Genomic DNA, 20,851 nt, shown 5'->3' on the forward strand with positions numbered 1-20,851 from the left:
TCTTTGGGGACAACATCTCTGGTTGGTTACTGGTTGGTTTATATTTTCATTTAAATCTATAGTCCACTGCTTACTTTGTAAAGCCCATAATTCCAATGTATAGATCATCCAGTATTCAAGATTAGTGAGTATCATGGCTCTTTTCATCTTAGAAAACACTATTAAGACAACATTCTAAATATTTGAGGGGAATAATCTTAAAATTATATTACAGTTTTTTAATGTTTTTTGAAAAGTAACTGGCTTCACAAACACCAAGTACAACATGATTTAGACAACTGAGAAACAGGCAAGTATATTTGAAGTGCTAAAAGAAAACATATTTATACAAGTACAAAGCAAAACAATGCTGATAAAAATGTTAAACTTTATGAAAAAAATCATTTGCAATTCACATCAAAATAATTTAACATTCTCTATTATTTTAATAGTACAAGCTGCCACAACAGAGAAAGAACAGATACACGCACACAATTTTAAAACCAAATCAGTCATAAGTGCAGAAAAAAGTAAGTACAAGCACTTTTAGCCCACACAAATCTTTTAGGATTGGCACCATCTTTCTAAAACATCTATAATCTATATAGATTTCTAATTACAACACCATCAGCAGCTGCCATTGATTTCTAGAAATACACACAATATACATAGTATATTTGTTCACATTGGGAAGATCAGTGAAATTCAACCAACTATTTTATACATGCCTCATTCTTCAATAGACAGTAGAGACTCTCCCAGGCCTCAGACCCTCTTCAAAGTGAATTCTGATTTATCTTTATGCTTTCACTGATCTGTATTTTTTCACAGTATAAAATTGTAAATGGTAACTATAGAGATTCTGACAGCTTGAGGGTTATTAATAAGCTGTTGCTAAATGTGAACTCATATAATACCTTTGAAGTCTCCAAAACATGTACATTTTACTGGGAGACTAGCATAGGAAATGCTTTTGTTTTTTGTTATTCTTAAAAAGAGCATTTAATTCCTGGCTTGGAAGTCACAAAACTGCAGCAGAGCCATTATACAATTCATTTACAGTCAGAAATAGCTCCTAGTCTTCCTGATCACTTGCTGGTAACAGCAGTAGTTTGGGAAAGATAGTTACTTTCAAGGATTAGCACATTTGGGGATTTGCTTTTTTTCCTTGTTTCAGTCAAATCTCTTATAATTTTTCTTTCCATACTCCCTTGCTGTTCCCCATCCCTAGCCCGGAAAGATGGTTCTTTCCAATGCAGATATGTTCTTCTTAGGCTGTCCCCACTCCTTTCCCAAAATAGAAGGACGAATGGACTGATTAGTCAGTATAACTTGGTTAACCACATCTTCTTCTTTCCATCCTGGGACATATCTCTCCTTTAGGGTCACTTTGCTGAGCCTTAGCATATCCCCTTCCTTTTAGTCATGCTGGTCCTGACTGAATTATCACTGGGCACCAGGAACAGATTGTTTTGAAGGAAATTCAATGAGAATGTACCCAAATGAATTGTGAAGTTCATATCCTATAGCCCTAGAATGAATATTCAGTTCTCTTTGTACTGTAGAGTTATTACTTGGAACCTGGTATTAGAATTGGCAAAGAGACAGAGTTAGCATCATTCCAAAATAAAAGATCTCAAGAATGCATTACTAATAATCTGATGTCCAATATACAATGTAGTCAATGAAGTGGCAAAAGTTATAGAAATACAGAGAAAAATTTATCTTGTTCTCTTCTAATTGGATAAATCATTTTTATTATTACAGTTGATTATGATAGCATGTGGAATTATCAGATGGCAATTTACTTGCATTAAATTTAATTTCAAATGAAGTTTTTTATAAGGTATGTACTTTTTAAGAGCCATGTTACTAAAAAATAGAAAATGAATTTGACCATGAACAAAGTTTAAACATGTTCTTCTATTGGTCTAGAGTGAAACGTATTGTACTTGAGAATAAAATGAAAATCAACATAAGGATTTTATGAAACAAATTTTAAAATGTAGAGCATATCAAGAAAGGTTTTTAATACCTAAGAAGTCAAGATAGAAATCCTCAGGTGAATGCCATCGTTTTTATGAGGATCCAAAGGGTATTAATACTTCAAAAGATTTCCATTTGTTTTTCAAGTAGAGGCAGACATTTGCTTTTAATGAAACCATGAAACTTAGCTGGATTTCACTTACATTTTAAAAGCCTCGTTATAATATTTGGGATCAGGGTGCTGTGATGATGTTATTTTCAAATCTAGCATGGGAGGTTCGATTTCTTGTAAATTAATACTTTAGTACATGAATGTTAGCTTTTAATGTTTTGTATTGGGAGGTTTGACTTAAAGTTGCAAGTAAGAACAAATAGCAGAAAAGAAAACTCAAGCACAATATTTATTAGCATTTTGTAAAGTGAAGAATGATAAATTATGCCAATGGACTGACTTCTATTTCTCAGTTTATTTTCTTTTAAGTAGATGTGAAATAAAAAAAAAATTACTTACCAAAATAATGATATTGAGCTAAAAGAAAAGTTTTATTTATTTTCTCTCTGCCAAAATGTAATTGTGGTTTTCGGCATATATTTTTCATAAGGCTATCTTAAGTATAAGGCTGGGTCAACTGAACTTTAAATTTATAGGACACCTCCTCCATTTATTACTATCCTTATTTAAAAATCAAAACATTTGGTACCTGAGGATAGCTGCAATGGGAGGAAGAAAGAGATGACAGTGGATTCAGGTCTTGAACTATGAATTCTACCTATTTGAGACTATCAAAGCACACTTGTTTCTATTATACCTCTAAATCTCTTTTCTGCAGTTTTAAAAAGTGACAGTATGAAGTGCACAAAATAATATTAATCATTATTTAAAAAAGAAAATAAGAATTGCTTTGCCTCTTTTGGAATGGCTAAGAAAGACTGTGGTTAATATTCATTAAGGTTCCTCTTTTTTAGTATTTTGTATTGCTTTGAAAAATCTACATTTGTCATAGTTCATAGCTGCCCTGTTTAAGCAGCCAAGAATAGTTAAAATCACTGCTCACTGGCATAACTAAATCTCCACTAAGCTGACTTGACACAGTTTAAAATTTTCAGTGTATTAAGATTGTGTTAATCCTTTCAACAACAGTCTCTCAAATCGTGACAATGTCTTCATGGGGTCTATGGACCACTCTTCCAGTGGTGGGACTCAAAAAGAACAAAGGAGCTCTTTGTGCATCAGGTTCTCAAAATAAAGGAATGAAGAAGCCCCAATGCATATTTTAATATTTTAGTTGGCAATGCAAACGGAACAGCATTCCTAAAGAGGAGTGGCCATGTTTCTTGAAAGAGATAGCCAGGCTGGAGCTCGAGAATGATTATAAAGAGAATTTCCAGCTACAATGCACCCCAGTGAGGGAATTACAAAACAGTATTCCAGAAAATATTTTTTTGCTACTCCAGTATTGATTGGCAACATGGTGAAATAGTCAAGAAATCTTCCACTGGTTTTCTTGGTTATGGAGGTGAATCTGAAATAAGTAGGTGGAATCCCCGATGCAGGCTTTTGGAAGAGTATTTCACAACCCAATTGGCGAGGAAAATCTCTGGTAGAAGCCCTACGTAGTACATTAGCGCAGCACTCACTATCCAGTACTGTGTTATGCATGGGACACATTCACAACGCCTCAGTAAATACTGGACCCAAGTTACTGCTTTTCAAGGTCTTTACAGGAAAGAAAAAACAAAAAGAAAGAAAAAAGAAAGAGAAAAGTTGATGTTTTGGTCCCAGATTTTGAGTTTGTTAGAAAATGTACATTCATGTTTGGTGAATCAAAGACTCTTCTGGGAAAAGAATTAAAGTAAACAAATAAAACTTTTTACAGTTGCTTATTAACTATGCTCTTCACCCTCCGTTACGCTGTTTCACACGCACTGCTTCCCTAGAGCAAAGCACTTGGTATGGAACTGTTAGACGCCTTGTCAGCCCTCAAAGATATCAGCGGTGTTTCTTAAAAGCCCATGTTTTCTAAGGCCACTAGAAGAAAATCTGCCAAAAGATTTGTCGTCGGTGTCTTTGTCGGTTGTCATGAGATAGCACTATTGATCTCGTGTTTCCATCAAGGGGTGCACTTGGCATCTTCCTCCTGGGCCGTAACCAGGCATCTTCCCCCTGGGCCCTAACCAGGCGACTATGCTTGCCACTGTGTGTGTGAACACGGGGGGCTCTGCTCCGCACGTGCAGGCCGGTGCGCTTTCCGGGGACATTCACAACGACGAGGAGCTCTGAGTGTAATCTCTTATGATAAGAGTGTCATATTTGGGAGACGACGGGATACAGAGGGCCGACTCCGACACTGGCGAGTTGGGGGTTGTGCTCCCCGAGTCCACCGAGTCTCTGAAGGGGGACGGCGGGGTGAGAGCCACCAGCTCCTCCAGGTCTGGCTTGGCGGCCGCAGCCTCGGGCCCCGCCGCCGGGCTCTCCCGGGCCGCGTCCCCAGCCGCCTGAGCCCCTGCCGCGGGCTGCGCGCCGCCCGTGACCTCGATGGCTGGCAGAGGTTGGATTTCGGCGAAGGTCGTCATGGTTGTGGGCAGCTGGATCTCTTTGGGGATCAGGTACGACGAGCAGAGCGGGGCGCCCACGCCGGGGCTGGGGGCCGCGGTGGACAGCATCATGGAGTTGAGCTCGCTGATGTTGGCCGTGAAGCGGGTAACCACACTGCTGATCTGCTCCATGAGGGAGCCCTGCGACGAGCTGCTGCGCGCAGCGGGCTCCGAATGCAGCGACGGCACATCGTCGTCCGTGCGGCTGGCCGAGCCCGCGCGGTGGCTCAGCGTGCTGATGGGCGATGGTGAGCGCGGCCGCGTGGGCGCCGGGAAGTGCTCCTCGGTCTCGGCCACATCATACAGCCCCTTGGGGCCGGCATCTGGGGGCTCGGGCCCGCCAGGGCCGGTGCCTGCGCAGCTCGCACCGCCCGTGGCCCCCATGCCCCCCGCGCTCCCGCCTGCGCCAGCGCTAGCACCCAGGCCGCGGCTCTCTGTGCTCTTGGGGAAGGGCTTGATGACCGCCGTTTGGTTGGGGTTTTCTTTCTTATTAATGTGGATGGACAGGCGCTGCCACAGGTGCTGCCCCCGGCTGCTCTTCTCGTTCTGGGCCCACGTGACAGATTTTCCATTGGAGCTGAGGAGAGAAGGGAGAGGAAAGGTGACTCAGCGAGGTGTCCAAGGGACTTGGATGCCTCTTCCCCAATGGTGGTTGCTCATGGGCCCCGAACTGGGGAGGACTTTTCTCATTCTTTCAGGAAACACAGCGTCAAAAGGACATCATGGAAAGAGACCTTGGAAGTGGCTTTCATTTGCTTGTTTTGAGTTAAAGTCTGCTTTCTATATCAGGCCTTCATTTTATCATTATCATGAAAATGTGTCAAAGGGGATGCTTGTCCCCTTTGGATGAAGGAGTGTTTATTAGGATTTTGCGGGAGTTCTGAGCCCACCTGTGAGTGCAGCAGCACACAGATGCAAGGGCTTTCAGTGTCTTGGCTGTGTGCAGAAGTGCCTGGTACACGACAGGGATTTCCTAGAGTTAGTGACCTCAAAGGGAAACATTACCACTAGGATCCAAACTCACCAACAATCATCAGAGAGGAGGGAAGGGGTAAGAGAGTCAGGGATTACCAGGAGGTAGACAGTGGTTCCAGTTCAGCCTTTATTCTGGAGGTTGGTGTATATATAACTAGGGTTTCCTGTCTGAACCCCTAATTTTGAACATAGTTTTACTTAGGTTGCCTTACCTACTGGAAAATAAAAATTTAATGAACACACGTTTCTAATGAGAACTTCTTTACTTCATAGAAATTCACCTCACAAATTTATTTTGAGTTCTATACTTGAATAACAGTTCAATGAGAGTGCTGTATAATGCCTTTGGCACTTAGCAGAGTGATCTCGAATTAGGATCCTAGTGAATATTGTGGGACTGACAAGGTTTTTAAAGGCCTTTCTCCTTCTTTTGCCTTTGTGCTTCCACTGTGGGGTCTGAAAGCCACTCTCAAGATCTGATTGGTGCCTCAGCTTCAGTGCCCTAGTACTCTCCTTATCACTAAAAGCTGACACAGTAGCTTCTGAAGCTGCAGACCTTCTTTCAGGAACTTTACAAAGGTCAGAGAATGTGGCCTGACACTCAATAATTTATTTTTTAGTTTTTATTTTTTAGATGGAGTTTTGCTCTTGTTGCCCAGGCTGAAGTGCAGTGGCACCATCTCAGCTCACTGCAACCTTGGCCTCCTGGATTCAAGCGAATCTCCTGCCTCAGCCTCCCAAGTAGCTGAGATTATAGGCATGCACCACCATGCCCAGCTAATTTTGTATTTTCAGTAGAGACCGGGTTTCACCATGTTGGTAAGACTGTTCTAGAACTCCTGACCTTAAGTGATCAACCCGCTTTGGCCTCCTAAAGTGATGGGATTACAGTCGTGAGCCACTGCGCCTGGCCAGGAATGTTATATGAAGAGATTCTGGTGTAGTTTCCCATCACAAAGTAATCCAAGATCTCTGTTACTAGGGGATCTGTTATTGTTAGTCAAGACAGCTCTGTTCTAGGGGCTGTGACCAACAGAGAGCCTTGAGCAGCCTGAGAACAAAAGAAATTGAAGACTACAGTTTTATCATCACAGCCTATGGTTATTAAACTAAATTCTGCATAAGACTCACCTCCGGCATTTGTCAAAGATATAAGATGTGACCCCAGGAGAGTCTGATTGTCTGGATTGGCTTCCACAGACCTATGCTTTTGACAAGCACTCTGTTCTTCTGCTCCCGAAGTAATTCTGAAGCACTTTGTTTCTCAGATTCTTTCAGAAACTGAGAAACTCTGGCAGAAAGCCATCCTTTTTTTCTAGATCCCCATCGCTCCCCTTGGCCCCCCTTACTGGAGGGCTGGCTTGCCTTTGAGGGGCCGGGACCTGTACCTCATTTGGAATCCACCAGCCTTGAGGCTACCTGACTGGCCCTGCAGGATCCACTCTGTCTGAGAAACCCACTCTCTTGGTAACAGACTGACATTTCTGCAGCTTTAATGACATGCTTTTTGCCTCTTTCCACAATGCTTCCCATTTCTTTATCTGTTCCTTTCTACTTCATGGTCTTTCTTTCTCCGCTCTTTCCTGTGAAATTTCTTTCCATGTAATCTATCCAATGTATTGTAGTCTCATGTCCTTCAGAATCTAGGAATATGAGCTGCTTCCATCCTACCCCACCCTTCCTGGAAAAGATGAATGAATCATTTCCAGGTTTGGAGGTTGCTGTGCATCCACAGTAGCAGAGGGGGCATTGCCAAACAGTTGGCGTTCCTTTCTAGTAGTTTCGGGGTTTATTTTTCAATTTTACATTAGCCTGACTTGTGTGTATTACATTTCTTTTTCCCAGGTGTCTACTAACTTCTGGAACATGGCAGAGAAGAAATGGGCCAGTTTATTTACAGGATTTGATTGGGAGGATGGTTGCCAACTACACCCTTTCTCCTGTCAGAAGGATAAGAAACAGGTGTTTCGAAAGGTACAATTATTCTTGCAGGTCACTAAGTCCCCTTTTAATACAAAGCATGGGCTTGAAATCAGAAGACTAGCTGGATTTATTCCACCAACTTTTACCCTAGGGACACTCTTGCTCCTAGTACAGAGAGTTTTTGCAAACACTAGCTTTTAAAGAGTTTTTTTTTTTTTTTCTCTCTCTCAAATGCCTTTAGTCGAACATGATGGAACATAACTTTGGGTGTTAGCAGTAACAGTCTTCGGAATCACCTGTAGCTATGACCCAAAACATGATAGCATGTTACAAAACCTCTAGGTGAGTGTGTGATGAGGAAACCATACTAATCAACCAATTCTGTACAAAGTATTGACATCTTTTTCCTGGCCGTGCCTTTGCTTACAGTGCCTATGGCCATAAGGGAGAAAGAGCACTAGACCATCTGAATAACAGTGAAAGTGGACACAGGAAACACCAGACAACTGGAGAAATGGAGTCCAAATGTGAGTACTTCATTTCATTCTTTTGAACATGAAAGATTTTTTTTTCTCTGAAGTAAATGAGAACTCTTAAGAAACAAACAAACAAACAAAAACTCCCTACTCATGACATTATTCTGTTTATTAGTAGAATGTACATTCCATGAAGACGCAGATCTTATCTATCTTGGTCAGTGACACTCAGCATGATCTTAATAAGCATTTGATGGATGAATAGGATTTTTTAGTTAACAGGGCCACTGTGGCTTCTATTGGAAGCTGCAATAGAATAGAGATCCTAAAATCCGATTCTTACTCTGGATCTGCCATCCCGGATATTTGGAAAGGAATAATCTTTTTAAGCCTCAGTAAGAAGCAGACAGTGTCTCATTTGGTTAAGGTTGTTTTGAGATTAAGTGAGACAACGTAAGTGAAAAGAGCTGGTAAAGAGAAGGTGTCTAAGGATGTTCAGTTTTTATATTTTATGTGAATTCAACATTTCAGAAAATAAAAGGTGTACTCAATGCCATTTTGAACCTTGGTTTAAGGAACAGAGAATTCAGTGCAAAATAAAATATTTGTTAAACCATAAAACCTTTCAGGTTCTTTCTCTTTTACCTGACCAACTGTAATAAATATTGGAGTTCCATGATCCGTGGCCTCTTTTTACACCCTAAACTGTCTCCATGGGTGATCACCTCTACCCCATTAAATTCCAAATTAACCTTCTTCCTCAAATGCTTTTGCATTGTGCTACATCCGCTCTTCCTTTTTGCTTAAGCATATCCTCTTGTTTTCTTATTTTATTTTACCTTAATTGTCTTGTCTTAAAGAAAGCCTTCCTGACCTGCTAGGCCAGATTCCTATGGTCCCTGCATTCAGGCATATAATAACTCTTTGCTATATGTCTATCTCACCTGCTTGGTGGGACATTATGAAGGCACAGACAGAGGGTTTGTTCTTTCCTATATGCCCAGTAGTACCCATGCATTGTTTAGAACATGGTAGGTGCTCAGTAATATTCTTGGGCCAATAATTAAGTAGATAAAATACAATTCATTTTTAAAATTTACACTGAATTGTTTTCTGTTGGAATTAAGTTTTAAAATAATTCAATGTTAATGAAACCATTTTGCATTATGGATCTATTTTTACTTCTCATATACCTCCCTTTAATCAATAGTACTCAATATCTACATATTTAAAATTTTCATTAAATACGAAAATACAAAGCTGGATATCTGCCATGAAAATCGCAAAATTATTACTTCTTTAGAACTCATATCTGTCTTAGTGAAATTGCTCAGTGGTGAAATTTTATCGAGGCAGTAGTGATAGTGGAAAAGAGAAAGGACCCAGATTCTCAGTCTAGGATCTGACTCAGAATGATGTTGAGCAATTCACTTGCCACCTTTGAGCTTCTTTCTTTTTTGGAAAAAAAGAGAAAAGAAAGAAAGAAACCTCCCCTGCCCACCTTGCATGATGTCTGGGAAAAAACAAAAGGATAATACATATGAGCGTACTTTACAGAGCACAGCCCTTCTGCAAATGTGAGGGGTTATTCATTAACATTAAATCTTCTATGTAGTTGAACTAAGATGATGTATTTATCATTTAGGCTGAGATTTTTTTTCAGCATCCATAGTATATGTTTGTCCTTAGGGACTGAAGTAAGAAAAATGAAAGGAAACTTTGCTTTACCCATTTATGGCACGTCATCTTCCCTCACTGAATATTTTAGACATTAGAAAAGGAGAGGGAAAGAAGAATGGAGGAGAAAGGGACAAGATGAAATGATCTGCCACATCTGAGGAGGGGGCCAAAAGTAACTTCTTGCTCTCTTCCAGGCACCATTTAACCCTTTTGCAAAATGTAATATGATGTCATCTATTGTTCTCTCTGTTATAATTATTTGTTCTTTATTTCTGAAAAACAAAAGCATATCAAAATGTTATTTCAAGATTAAGTTTTTTGTTTATTTGTTTCATTAGTTTTGTTTACATTTTGGGTCTGCCAAAATGGCACTTTCTATTTTATTCTCAGAGGTTTATTTTCCTCTTTTCCTTTCCATATCAGACACTTAGCAAATTTATTCATTTTCAAGCAGGCTCTGAATGTCATGTCAGTGACCTCACCCAGTTTCTCTATTCCTCTACTCAAATCTGCAGATATTACAGTATTCTGCCATGGCACACCATCATTAGGAAGAAATATTAATGAGGGGAAAAAAGAGTTTGACCATCAAAAAAGTCTATGGAATTTGTAATTCAATACAGGAATACAGTGTTAAGGTATTCACAAGTGTGACAAAAATGAGGATGGAAAGGAATGTACTGATATGAAAACTACTGTGGAAAAAAAAAAAGACTTTTGGGTTTTTCTTATCAGGATTAGAAGAATTCAGAGAAAAAGTTGTTCACTGAGGAAAGAAGTTTCAAGGAAGGATTTGCAAATAAAGTGGGTATTAACGAGGTCTTAAAGCTTGGGGATGTTAAAATAGCATGGATAAGTGAATCTCAATTAATACATGTATTGCATATATGGAAAGGAAAGTAATTCTACATGCCTAATCCCATGAAACTCCTCCAACAGCCCTAAGTGACGTGGATTTTCACCTCTCTCTTAAGTAGCAGTGGTTGCATGTTTCCATGATAATTCCCCCAGATAATCTCTCTTACCAGGCATTTAATTCCTAATAAATTCCTGGTGGGAGGAGAATCACTCAATCCTCTCTTAACTAGTCTTTGGTTTAACAGCAACAGGAAGCCTTTTCAGAAGCTACATGTTCTTTCACGGTGGGTTATTAAAGTGCTTAATGGTACTAGTACAGTTGCTACTTCCCCTGAGTCCTCCTAAAGAGCAAGCACCTTAACACAGAAGAGTATGACACGGGAGCTTGTGCCAAGCATTGGAATTGTGTTGAGACATCACAGATATTTCCTTCTCAAATCAAACTATTTATTTTGATCCGCAATTCTGTTACCTGGACTCAGCCTCAAAACTAAACTACTCTAACTTGTATTAGTTGGTAAAGTCATACAAAATTATAGCTAGATAGGAGGAATGAGCTCTGGTGTTCTACAGCACTGTAGGGTGAATATAGTTAACTGTAATTTATTGTATATTTTCAAGAAGCTAGAAGAAAGGATTTTGAATGTTCACAACACAAAGAAATGATAAATGTTTGTGGTCATCACTATGCTAATTACCTTATTTTGTTATTACACTTGGGATACATGTAAGGAAACATTCTGTATCCTATAAATGTGTACAATTATTAAGTGTCAACTAAAAAATATAAAAATCTCACTAAACTGCTCTTCATTCTGACATTTAAGTTCTAGGTCTTAGCTGAGATGCTTTAACAAAGATTAGAAAGAATTTTAGATTTTTGTACTTTTTTTTTCAAAACAGGAAACAATTTTTCCAACAATTACTATAAAGCTCAATTGTAATCTAGTAAATAGAGAACAAAAGCAGACACAGCTGTTTTGTGTCTAGAAGCTGCTGCATTCAGGAAGACTTTGTGGAGGAATTCAGCTTCATTTAAACCTTGAATAAAACATGGAATTGGGATTGGTGGCAAAGAGGAGAATCCTGGAATGATAATAGTTTCCATTTTAACAGAACTTTTCAGCGCACAAGGTGTTTTCACCTATGTCATCATATTTTACCTTCATAACAGCTGTCTAGGGTAGCGTTTATCAAATAGTATTTTTAATTACTTATTTACAAGTCTATTCCCACACTAAACCTGTAGCATTCCAAGGGCAGATGCTACATGTATCTCCTGTGCTTAATATGGTGTATGGTACAGAGTAGTGCAGAGGAGTGTTAGTGAAATAAAGTGAACTATATGATCTTGATTGTTTGAGACAGACAGGTATTATTAACCTTCACTGTAGATATGAGAAATGAGGCTTATGGAACTTAACTAAGTTGCCCAAGTCAAAGTAAATGGCAGGACAGTGCCCCAAATCAGACGCCAAATCCAGAGTCATTCCCATTGTCTCTGTGCTGAGCGCCAAGATACACACATGAACCAAGGGGCTAACAAGACATACCCTTGTGGAGCATCCAAGAAGGCAATGCCCCAGGTTTTGCCCATAAAATAACCTGATAAATTCTAAAGCTCTGCATCAACATTGCTGAGATAAATCCTGAGGGACTGTAAGATAAAAGTTGTCCCAGGATGTTTAGAATGGTTTCTGGGAAAATAATTTCTGTTTAGGCAAAATATTCCTTTCTGTCATAGAGCACCCCAGCTGAAGCTTGTGACTTCAATCTGATGTATGAAGGGTATATTAGTTATGAGGCTTGAATCCTGGGTGCAGATTCACCACCAATATGTTTATTGTCTGGTGAAGTCTCTTGGTTTAAGAAGGAAGTTTCTTGGTTATTGTGTTTTTATTTTTTTAATTGGATAAAATGGGCACATGCCACAGATATAAGTCACTAATATCAGTCAGTTCTAGTCCCATTTCCTGTGGAATTCTTGGGATGCTGAGCACTATATCTTTGCACTATTAAAACAAATTTAAATCTACCATGGACACCATTATTTTGCTTAGTGTCAATCTTCTTGGTTCCTCACAGACAATAGAAATCTTTCCTTTCTCTGGACTCTTAGGAAATTAATTGGGTACACAAACATACAGCTATTCCTGATTAATGTTTACTTTTTTCTTACAATTGTAATATATTGGCTTCCGTATAGACACACACACACACACACACACGTTTCTGATCCCCTCATTTAAATTATTTTAATCTTCAAAAATATCTGTGCATATGTGTTGTCATGTGCATGCTATCAAATTGACTACAAAATTGAGGATTAGAGAGATTCAAAGAACTTGTGTGCATACAAGTCAAAAATACTTAAGGTATAAACATCTTGGTAAAGCCAAGATTTTTGATAAGCTACTGATTGTAGGAGAATGGAAGACAGTGTGTGTAAAAGTGTAGTATGCTTTGAAGGCATGTGAGACACAGTGGCAAAAAAGTTTTTAAAAATGATTAATAATAAATAATGTTGGTGTTAAAGAATCAATTCAAACTAACTCATTAAACATGAGATTAGATAAAATGATTAATTTAAAATTTCAGAGCACTCAGCTTTGCTGAGTAACTTGCATCTACATTTCAATATTACCATTATACATAATGGGAATATGGCAATAAGATTAGTTGGACACAATTCCAAGATTTTGTCCATATCTTTAGGTGAGACTAAATGTAGAAAGTGTCCCTTAAAATTCACTTCCCTTTCTAGAGAATACAAGTTAGTACTTGATGACTACATGTCAGGCTGTTCCCATTTTGGCTTGGCATTTTCCATTAGAAATGATTTTGATTTCCTTTTTCCTTTTGTACAGAAAATTATAAGCTAGCAAATCTATTGTTTCAAATAAAATATATGCATATATATTGTATATAACTACTGAATTATCTACAAAAACTATACATTTGTGCATAAATGTGTGCATATAGATATGTGTGTGTACATATATATGTCTATCTATAAAATGGTTTCACAGGCAAGGACAGCAGCCTCACACAAAGCTTTGACCAGCTCCTCCTTTTATTCAGTAAAAAGAGTATTAGATAAGAAGAGAATTGAGCAGAAACTGAGATGAGAGAATCATAGAATTCAAGTATTCCTGTTACATTTACGTATTACATTTTTTACAGGCTAAGAACAGAGACTGTTCAATTTAATAATATAAATGTAGAATATGTTCAATTTAATATAAAATAGAACATACTCTGAGTAGTTAGTGATTCTTTCAGAAAAATAAGCAAAGATAATTAGAAATCTGGTTAATATTTGTGGTACTTAATAAGGCTAGTAAATTTCGATTCCAGTCACCAAACATTAGTTAATTCATTTAGTTTTTGCTGGTCTTATAAGGATTTATCTGGGAAAATGCTTATAATAAGATTTCAAGGATTATTATAAGGTACTCCTCATACATAATTTTCATGCTATGTTTTTTGATTTTTTTTTTATAAAATTAATTGGCAAATGGTATAGAAACTAAGAATGACAATAGATGGTTCATGAATAAATGGTTTCAGGGTCAAATAAATTAAACAAATTAAATTAATTTCTGATAAATTTGTCAACTTTTTATGTAACTATTCACTGAGAATTTCCAAGAAGGGCATACGTGCAGATGTGTTGACTCCATTATTGTTAGCCACAGCTTCGTTCCTGCTTCCCTCCAATCCTGACCACCATCCAAATCTTGGCCTTATTATTGGTACCACAGATTTAAAATGTTAATGTAGACTATTGCTCTTGCAGGTTCTATCAGAGTGAGTTTTATTTCTTTATTAAGATTGTCATTTCCTTTAGGGTGGAGATTATTTTATACTTCCTCAAACTCCCCACATACACAAAAATTATCTGGGCACTTTTATTAAGTGGGTGATTGAATCAATAGACTCCTCACACTGTTGAGTACTGAAGATGTAAAAGTGAACAATACTTTTTTGTTTTGTGGCCTTAAAAACCTCAAGTTTAATGAGAAGACACAAGCAACTGGATAGTATACAATATCAGATGTAAAGGAAAAATACGTTAGAATTATGAAGTTGGGTAGAGTTTAGCTAGACTAAGACTTTTAAAAATATCAAGGAAGAATGGACATTAGAGTTGGGTTTTGAAACCTGAGTAGGTTTGCTTGGTAGAGCAGGAATGGGAGTTCCTTCTCCCTGGAAGAAGACGGATAGAAAGAGAAATGAAGGATAATCCAGATAGAAACACAGCATGTCTTAAGTCTTAAGATGTGCTGTTGTAGAAAATAGTCAGCATGTTTGGAGAATTGTATGATATCTGGGATGTCTGGAAAGGAGAACATATGTACAGAAACAGAAGGAATAATGGTCACATAGTTAGGTTAGGGTTAGTTTATGAAGAACCTTGTATTCTGAGTGCATGAGTTTGTATTTTTTTCCTGCGTGGCTGATAGCATGGTGATTTTAGTGTGTGAACTGCACAATGAGACTAAGTTGGGCTTTAATATGGGCTTTACCAATTTTTTTATAAAAAAGATTAAATGAGCAATCATGCAGATAAAGCCTTTGACACAGTGTCTCATGTATCTAAGTACTCAATAAATGTTGGCTGCTTTTATAGGTAAACATGGGAGAACATGAATTTTAAAACAGGGAAATTATATCATTGAATTTATTCTTTTGTTATCATTAGATTTTGTTTTACTTACTTTTCCAGAATTGATTTTTGAGCAAACAACCGTGGTGGCAGGGTAGAGAAAGACAAGACAAAATAGTAAATACATAAAAAACAACCTTTCTAAACTGGGTGGCCTTGGATAGTAAAAGCACATGCTAACATTTATTGAATGCCTATTGTGTGTCAGGCAATAAGCTAAGTGCTGTAGTTATATAATTCCATTTGATTTTCACAGCATCGTAGTAAGATAAGTGCTATATTATAATCCAAAGTTTATAGAAAATGGAGATTAAAGAGTTGAAATGGCACTTTGAGGTCACACACTGGTTAGTGCCAGAACCAGTTTATTGAAGTTCCTTTGATTTTAGATTTTTCATGAGATTGCTCTACCATGCATGTTATTTTATTTCCCTGATCCTCATTTTCCTGTGTGTAGCATGGAAAGAAAAAAATTACACCTTCTTTATATGTTCTTGGGAACTTATGCAGAACTTAATGCAGACCCTCCAGGAAGGGACTTAATATATATAGTGTGTGATACATGGTAATCATAGCAATGTTACTAATTCTTCTTCTTCTTTTTTAGAATATGTAAGACTATTACTATGGAATTGACTTTGGAGATAAATAAAGTGAAGATTATTATAGAAATTATAATCTATTCTCAAAAACCAGCTGGCTTCTATTGTCTGTACTGGAAAGGCAGAATCTTTCTCTTATCTATGGATTTTAAATTATATAACCATATACCTTACACTTTCTGAATACTCAAATTAGATCTGTTATTATTTGTTATTCTATTACTTCTGTTTGTACTGGTATAAACTATAGCGTACAATAAGAAATGGGGACTTGTTTACAATCCCACCAACAGTGTAACATAAAAAAGGATGAGTTTGCATCCTTTGTAGGGACATGGATGCAGCTGGAAACCATCATTCTTAGCAAACTATCACAAGAAGAGAAAACCAAACACCGCATGTTCTCACTCATAGGTGGGAACTGAACAATGAGATCACTTGGACTCGGGAAGGGGAACATCACGCACTGGGGCCTATCATGGGGAGGGGGGAGGGGGGAGGGATTGCATTGGGGAGTTATACATGATATAAATGATGAATTGATGGGTGCTGACGAGTTGATGGGTGCAGCACACCAACATGGCATAAGTATACATATGTAACAAACCTGCACGTTATGCACATGTACCCTAGAACTTAAAGTATAAAAAAAAAAAAAAAAAGAAATGGGGACTTAATCTGAGGCATAAACTCTCTTGTGTTACAGGGGTTTTATATTACATCGCAGTTATCTGTTTTTCTGACTGTTTCTCAATAGACAGCAGATTTTCAAGGACATTAGTCATATCTTGGTCATCCATTTATCTCTAGAGTCTTTTGAGTGTTTGGTTCATAATAGGTGCTTAATAAATGAGCTTTACCTGGAGGAAGAAATAATTGCATGAATGAAAGGCAATACTAACACAAGACATTATATTTGGGGCTATCTGAGGTCCTACTCATTTAACAAAGACTATTATGACATGATTATTACCAAATTCTCTAAGGCTTTATTAAACATTTATACCTACTAAAATTAGATGCTGCATATCACAGGTGAAAATCAGTGACTCAATTGATTGAAAGTTAATAGTTTACGTAGCTTATATCACAAAAGAGTAATAATAATAATTCTCTTTTTGTTCAAAGAAAACCCCACACCACCCTCCTTCTTTCCAGCACTGGAGTGGGACTAGAGATCTGTGCATTTCATTTGACTGAGGGAACCCTTCCTCAAAGAGAGAGTAGGAGGCTCAGAATGTCTTCACGTCTCCTACATGGGCTACAACATGAGCAGATCAGAAAGCAGATTCCAGCCGGGAGTGGTGGCTCATGCCTGTAATCCCAGCATTTTGAGAGGCCTAGGTGGGTGGATCACAAGGTCAAGAGTTTGAGACCAGCCTGGCCAACGTAGTGAAACCCCGTCTCTACTAAAAATACAAAAAATTAGCCAGGTGTGGTGGCGGGCACCTGTAATCCCAGCTACTCAGGAGTCTGAGGCAGGAGAATCACCTGAACCTGGGAGGCAGAAGTTGCAGTGAGCCAAGATCGCACCATTGCACTCCAGCCTGGGTGACACTGCAGACTCTGTCTTTTTTTAAAAAAAAAAAAAAAAAAAAACAAGTAAGCAGATTCCAAGTACTCCAATGCCATGCCCCTGATGAGATAGAATATAATAACATTCAGTGTTGAGGTTTCAGTCATTCTTGAGGCTGGACCATCTTGCTAGGAACTCACATGGTAACAGGGTTTAGATAATTTGAGTTCTTAAAGCCACCTCCCTGTTTAGGACTCTCTTTCACTTCTCCTGCAAACAGGAGGATTTTGCTCTGAATCACACTTAGACTGTCCACTGTTAAAATATGAAAAGATGACAAGTTATACTATATTCAGACATAAAGATAAAAAAAACCTCTTCATATAAAGGGAAAACAGCAGTATATTTAGGGAAGCTAGTGTGCTATGGTTACATATTATATTCTCATTCCTTTCCTGGGATGAGGGTTGAGGGAGGAGGGCAGAAGTAAGGGAGCATCTGTCTAAGGCCCTGCTAATGTTACAGATCAGAAAATAGTGCTGTGCTCTGCTTCAACTGTAAACATTGTGAACTGCTTTCTTTCCCCACCAGGCAACTTGGCTCTGAGATAATCATCTTAGGCATGAATTCATGGAGTACTGTCCATTCTGCAGCTTCATTATAGAAAACAGGCAAATGAGATGCAGAGTGACACTCTTGGTTTTCTGTGGTTGTTTGAGCTCCCCTTAACCCCTCCCTGGAACTAGTTATTCAATCGTGGCCACAGAAGAGTCCCAGATGTTTGCAGAGTAAATGTGATGCTTGGCTTTGACTCCTGGAAGCAATAGGGGGTGGAGTAGGGATGAATTACAAAGAAAGGCCTTATTAGTTGACACTAAAAGTACCTATAAAAGTCTCAAGTACATAGAGTTAACCTTTCTCCAGCCCTTCCATTCAATTCCTGAGTAAGCAAATTTGGGTAAACTACTCGAACCCCTTACTTAGAAACTGTTTCCATCACAGTTATCTCCTCTCTGACATCTTTTTTCTTAATGTTCATTTTAAACTTATTTCTCCTGGATAAATATTATGTGTGTGCAGGCATGTGTGTCTATATTTATGTGAACAAATGTGAAGTTGGAAAAAAAGATACCAAGACCTTGTGAATTCTGGCCTCTCATATCTCTAGGCCTTTTCTACTCCCTAAGGGAAAGCTTAAGCATGACAGGTCTCTCCTCTCTCTCTCTCTCTCTCTCTCTCTCCCTCTCTCTCTCTCTGTGTGTGTGTGTGTGTGTGTGTGTGTGTGTCAGTTTTTATATGGTGCTAAAGAAATGCGAAGGAAGAGATATTAGGAAGAGAGGATCATTTGTTCCCAATTAACTCTGCTTATCTGTGTGGCTGAGGTGGATGATCTAACACAATCGTATTTATTGTAGCATGGATTATTCCCCTCTGCTCCACCAGGATATATCAATTTAATAAGTCTTTCAATTACCTTAGCTATATCCAAACAAGTGAGGAAACAAAAATTAAATGATATATTGCTGTTGTAGAGAAACTCAGACCATTCTTGCTGGAGATTCATCAAATGACTACCTTTGTAGATTTGGACCTGACCCAAGCAAGCCTGGTGTGTTTATCTGGGATCTCCTACTCTCTGTGCACTACCCTCTCAGTCCCTTTCCCCTCATTCTCAATCAAGACAGTCTTGAACAAAGCTAATTTCTGGGATGATCATATGTAAAGCTCAAGTATTGACGAAACACTGTTAAGAGTATCGCATGGCATAATTGAGACCAAATGCTTGCCACAAACAGCTCCATGTCATCTCCTACATGAATGGATTACTCTAAAATATCAGTTCGTGCATTGACTTCATTGAGATGACCTAGAAAACTTGTTACATGACAGATTCCTGAGTTGTATTGCCCAATATTTTGCCTCAGTCTGTTTGATAGTCAGCTAAGTTTGCCAGGTTTGGGAACTCTAGTTTTAGATCTCAAATTAGATGGCACTCTCGGAAGAGCCCTTGAGCACTCATTTGGTGAAGTCACTTTCACCTTGTCAGGCTTACCATGGTGCCATCTGCCTAATTTTCAAGGATAGGAATTATGCTACTTTGTTATATCTAAGTGGAATGAAAATAGGAACCCCAATAGCATTCTGTTGAGTCACTCCCACAAAATGATCCTCTGAGACTCATTTTGCAGATGCACTGAGATCCAAAGATAGCTGTATAAAGGGATTGTGGGCATATGACCATCAGATACACCAAAGTGCACACATATATGCCTACACATGTACACACACTATCATTGCGTTGTCTCTGAGAGTCATAGACAAAGTTGGCCAAGCCCTTGGCCAGGGCTGTTATGAATGATTGCTCAGACTGTATGCTGAACAGTTCTGGGTACCATTTTCATAGACTGCAATGTGTATAGTCCTCCAGCAGTTGTGCAATATGGTGGGCCTTGGAAAAATTTAGTCATTATTTTGAAAACAGGAAGGAGCCCACCACTGAGGAAGCAAACACAATGTTTGTGGTGAAATTTCAACAAGATTATCTTTTTGTTATGTAGTTAGGTCTCAAGCTCTGCTCTCACCACATGCACACGCATATGCACACACTCTACTTATTGGATTTTTTCCTTTTCTCTAATCCAGGATGATATGCAAAAGTTTTCCTTCCATACCTCTACACCACAGATGGATTGGGAAATGTCACAACAAATTAGAAGTGAAGAGTTAAGTCATGGCAAGCGACTCCTCAACTCAAGGCTCCTTCAACATTCTGGAACTGTTTAATGTCAATCTTGACTGTCCTTGTCTCCAGGGCCCTTTTCTTTTTTCTTTTTCTTTTACTTTTTTCTTTCTTTCTTTCTTTCTTTTTTTTGAGACAGAGTTTTCACTCTCGTTGCCCAGGCAGGAGTGCAATAGCGCGATATTGACTCACTGCAACCTCCGCCTCCCGGGTTCAAGCAGTCCTCCGGACTCAGTCTCCTGAGTAGCTAGAATTACAAGCATGTGCCACCATGCCTGGCTAATTTTTGTGTATTTAGTAGAGACGGGGTTTCACCACGTTGGCCAGGCTGTTCTTGAGCTCCTGACCTCAGCTGATCCTCCCACCTCGGCCTCCCAAAGTGCTGGGATTACAGGCGTCAGCCACCACGCCCGGCCCCAGGGCCCTTTTCTTAAAACCAAGTCCCATGCAATAAAGCACGTTTATTTCATGCAACACAGCTTAGTTAATGCTTATAGTTCCAAATACTCTGGTTTACTAGGTACAACTCAATCGGGAGTGCCTAGTATAAAGGAACATGCACAGCACAGCAACAGAGAATGTTCATCACCAAACACAAGGAAGTAAAGGAGATGCAAAGCTATGGTAGCTAGAGGAGGATTAGCTTTCCTGATTTCAGTGCGAGAAAAGCCACTTATCTCTACAGTCCACTAGTTTGGAAAGGCATTTGCCCTTGGCTGTGAGATGATGTTACATTCAAAGTAAGTCATATTAATTTCCAGGCTTGTCCAGGATCAGGGGCTGGAGGCTTCCCTCAATTGTAGTCCTTTCCTTAAAACCAGTTCTAAGCTTTTGCATTTATTTTATTAAGTG

General features: G+C 38.7%; 1 protein-coding gene across 2 annotated transcripts in view; it reads right to left on the reverse strand.

Annotated features, from left to right (window-relative positions):
- Positions 1-269: 269 nt before the first annotated feature.
- The window catches only part of GRM5 (glutamate metabotropic receptor 5), a 595,687-nt gene continuing 575,105 nt past the window's right edge, over positions 270-20,851 (reverse strand). For both annotated transcript variants that reach the window (XM_017887662.1, XM_017887663.1), the window contains one exon: positions 270-5,137. In XM_017887662.1, coding sequence (XP_017743151.1) covers positions 4,225-5,137 — 913 coding nt within the window. In that variant the 3' untranslated portion in view covers positions 270-4,224. The remainder of the gene's footprint in view (positions 5,138-20,851) is intronic.

This window comes from Rhinopithecus bieti, unplaced genomic scaffold, assembly GCF_001698545.2.
Source record: "Rhinopithecus bieti isolate Rb0 unplaced genomic scaffold, ASM169854v2 scaffold_15796, whole genome shotgun sequence".
Classification (NCBI taxonomy): domain Eukaryota; kingdom Metazoa; phylum Chordata; class Mammalia; order Primates; family Cercopithecidae; genus Rhinopithecus; species Rhinopithecus bieti.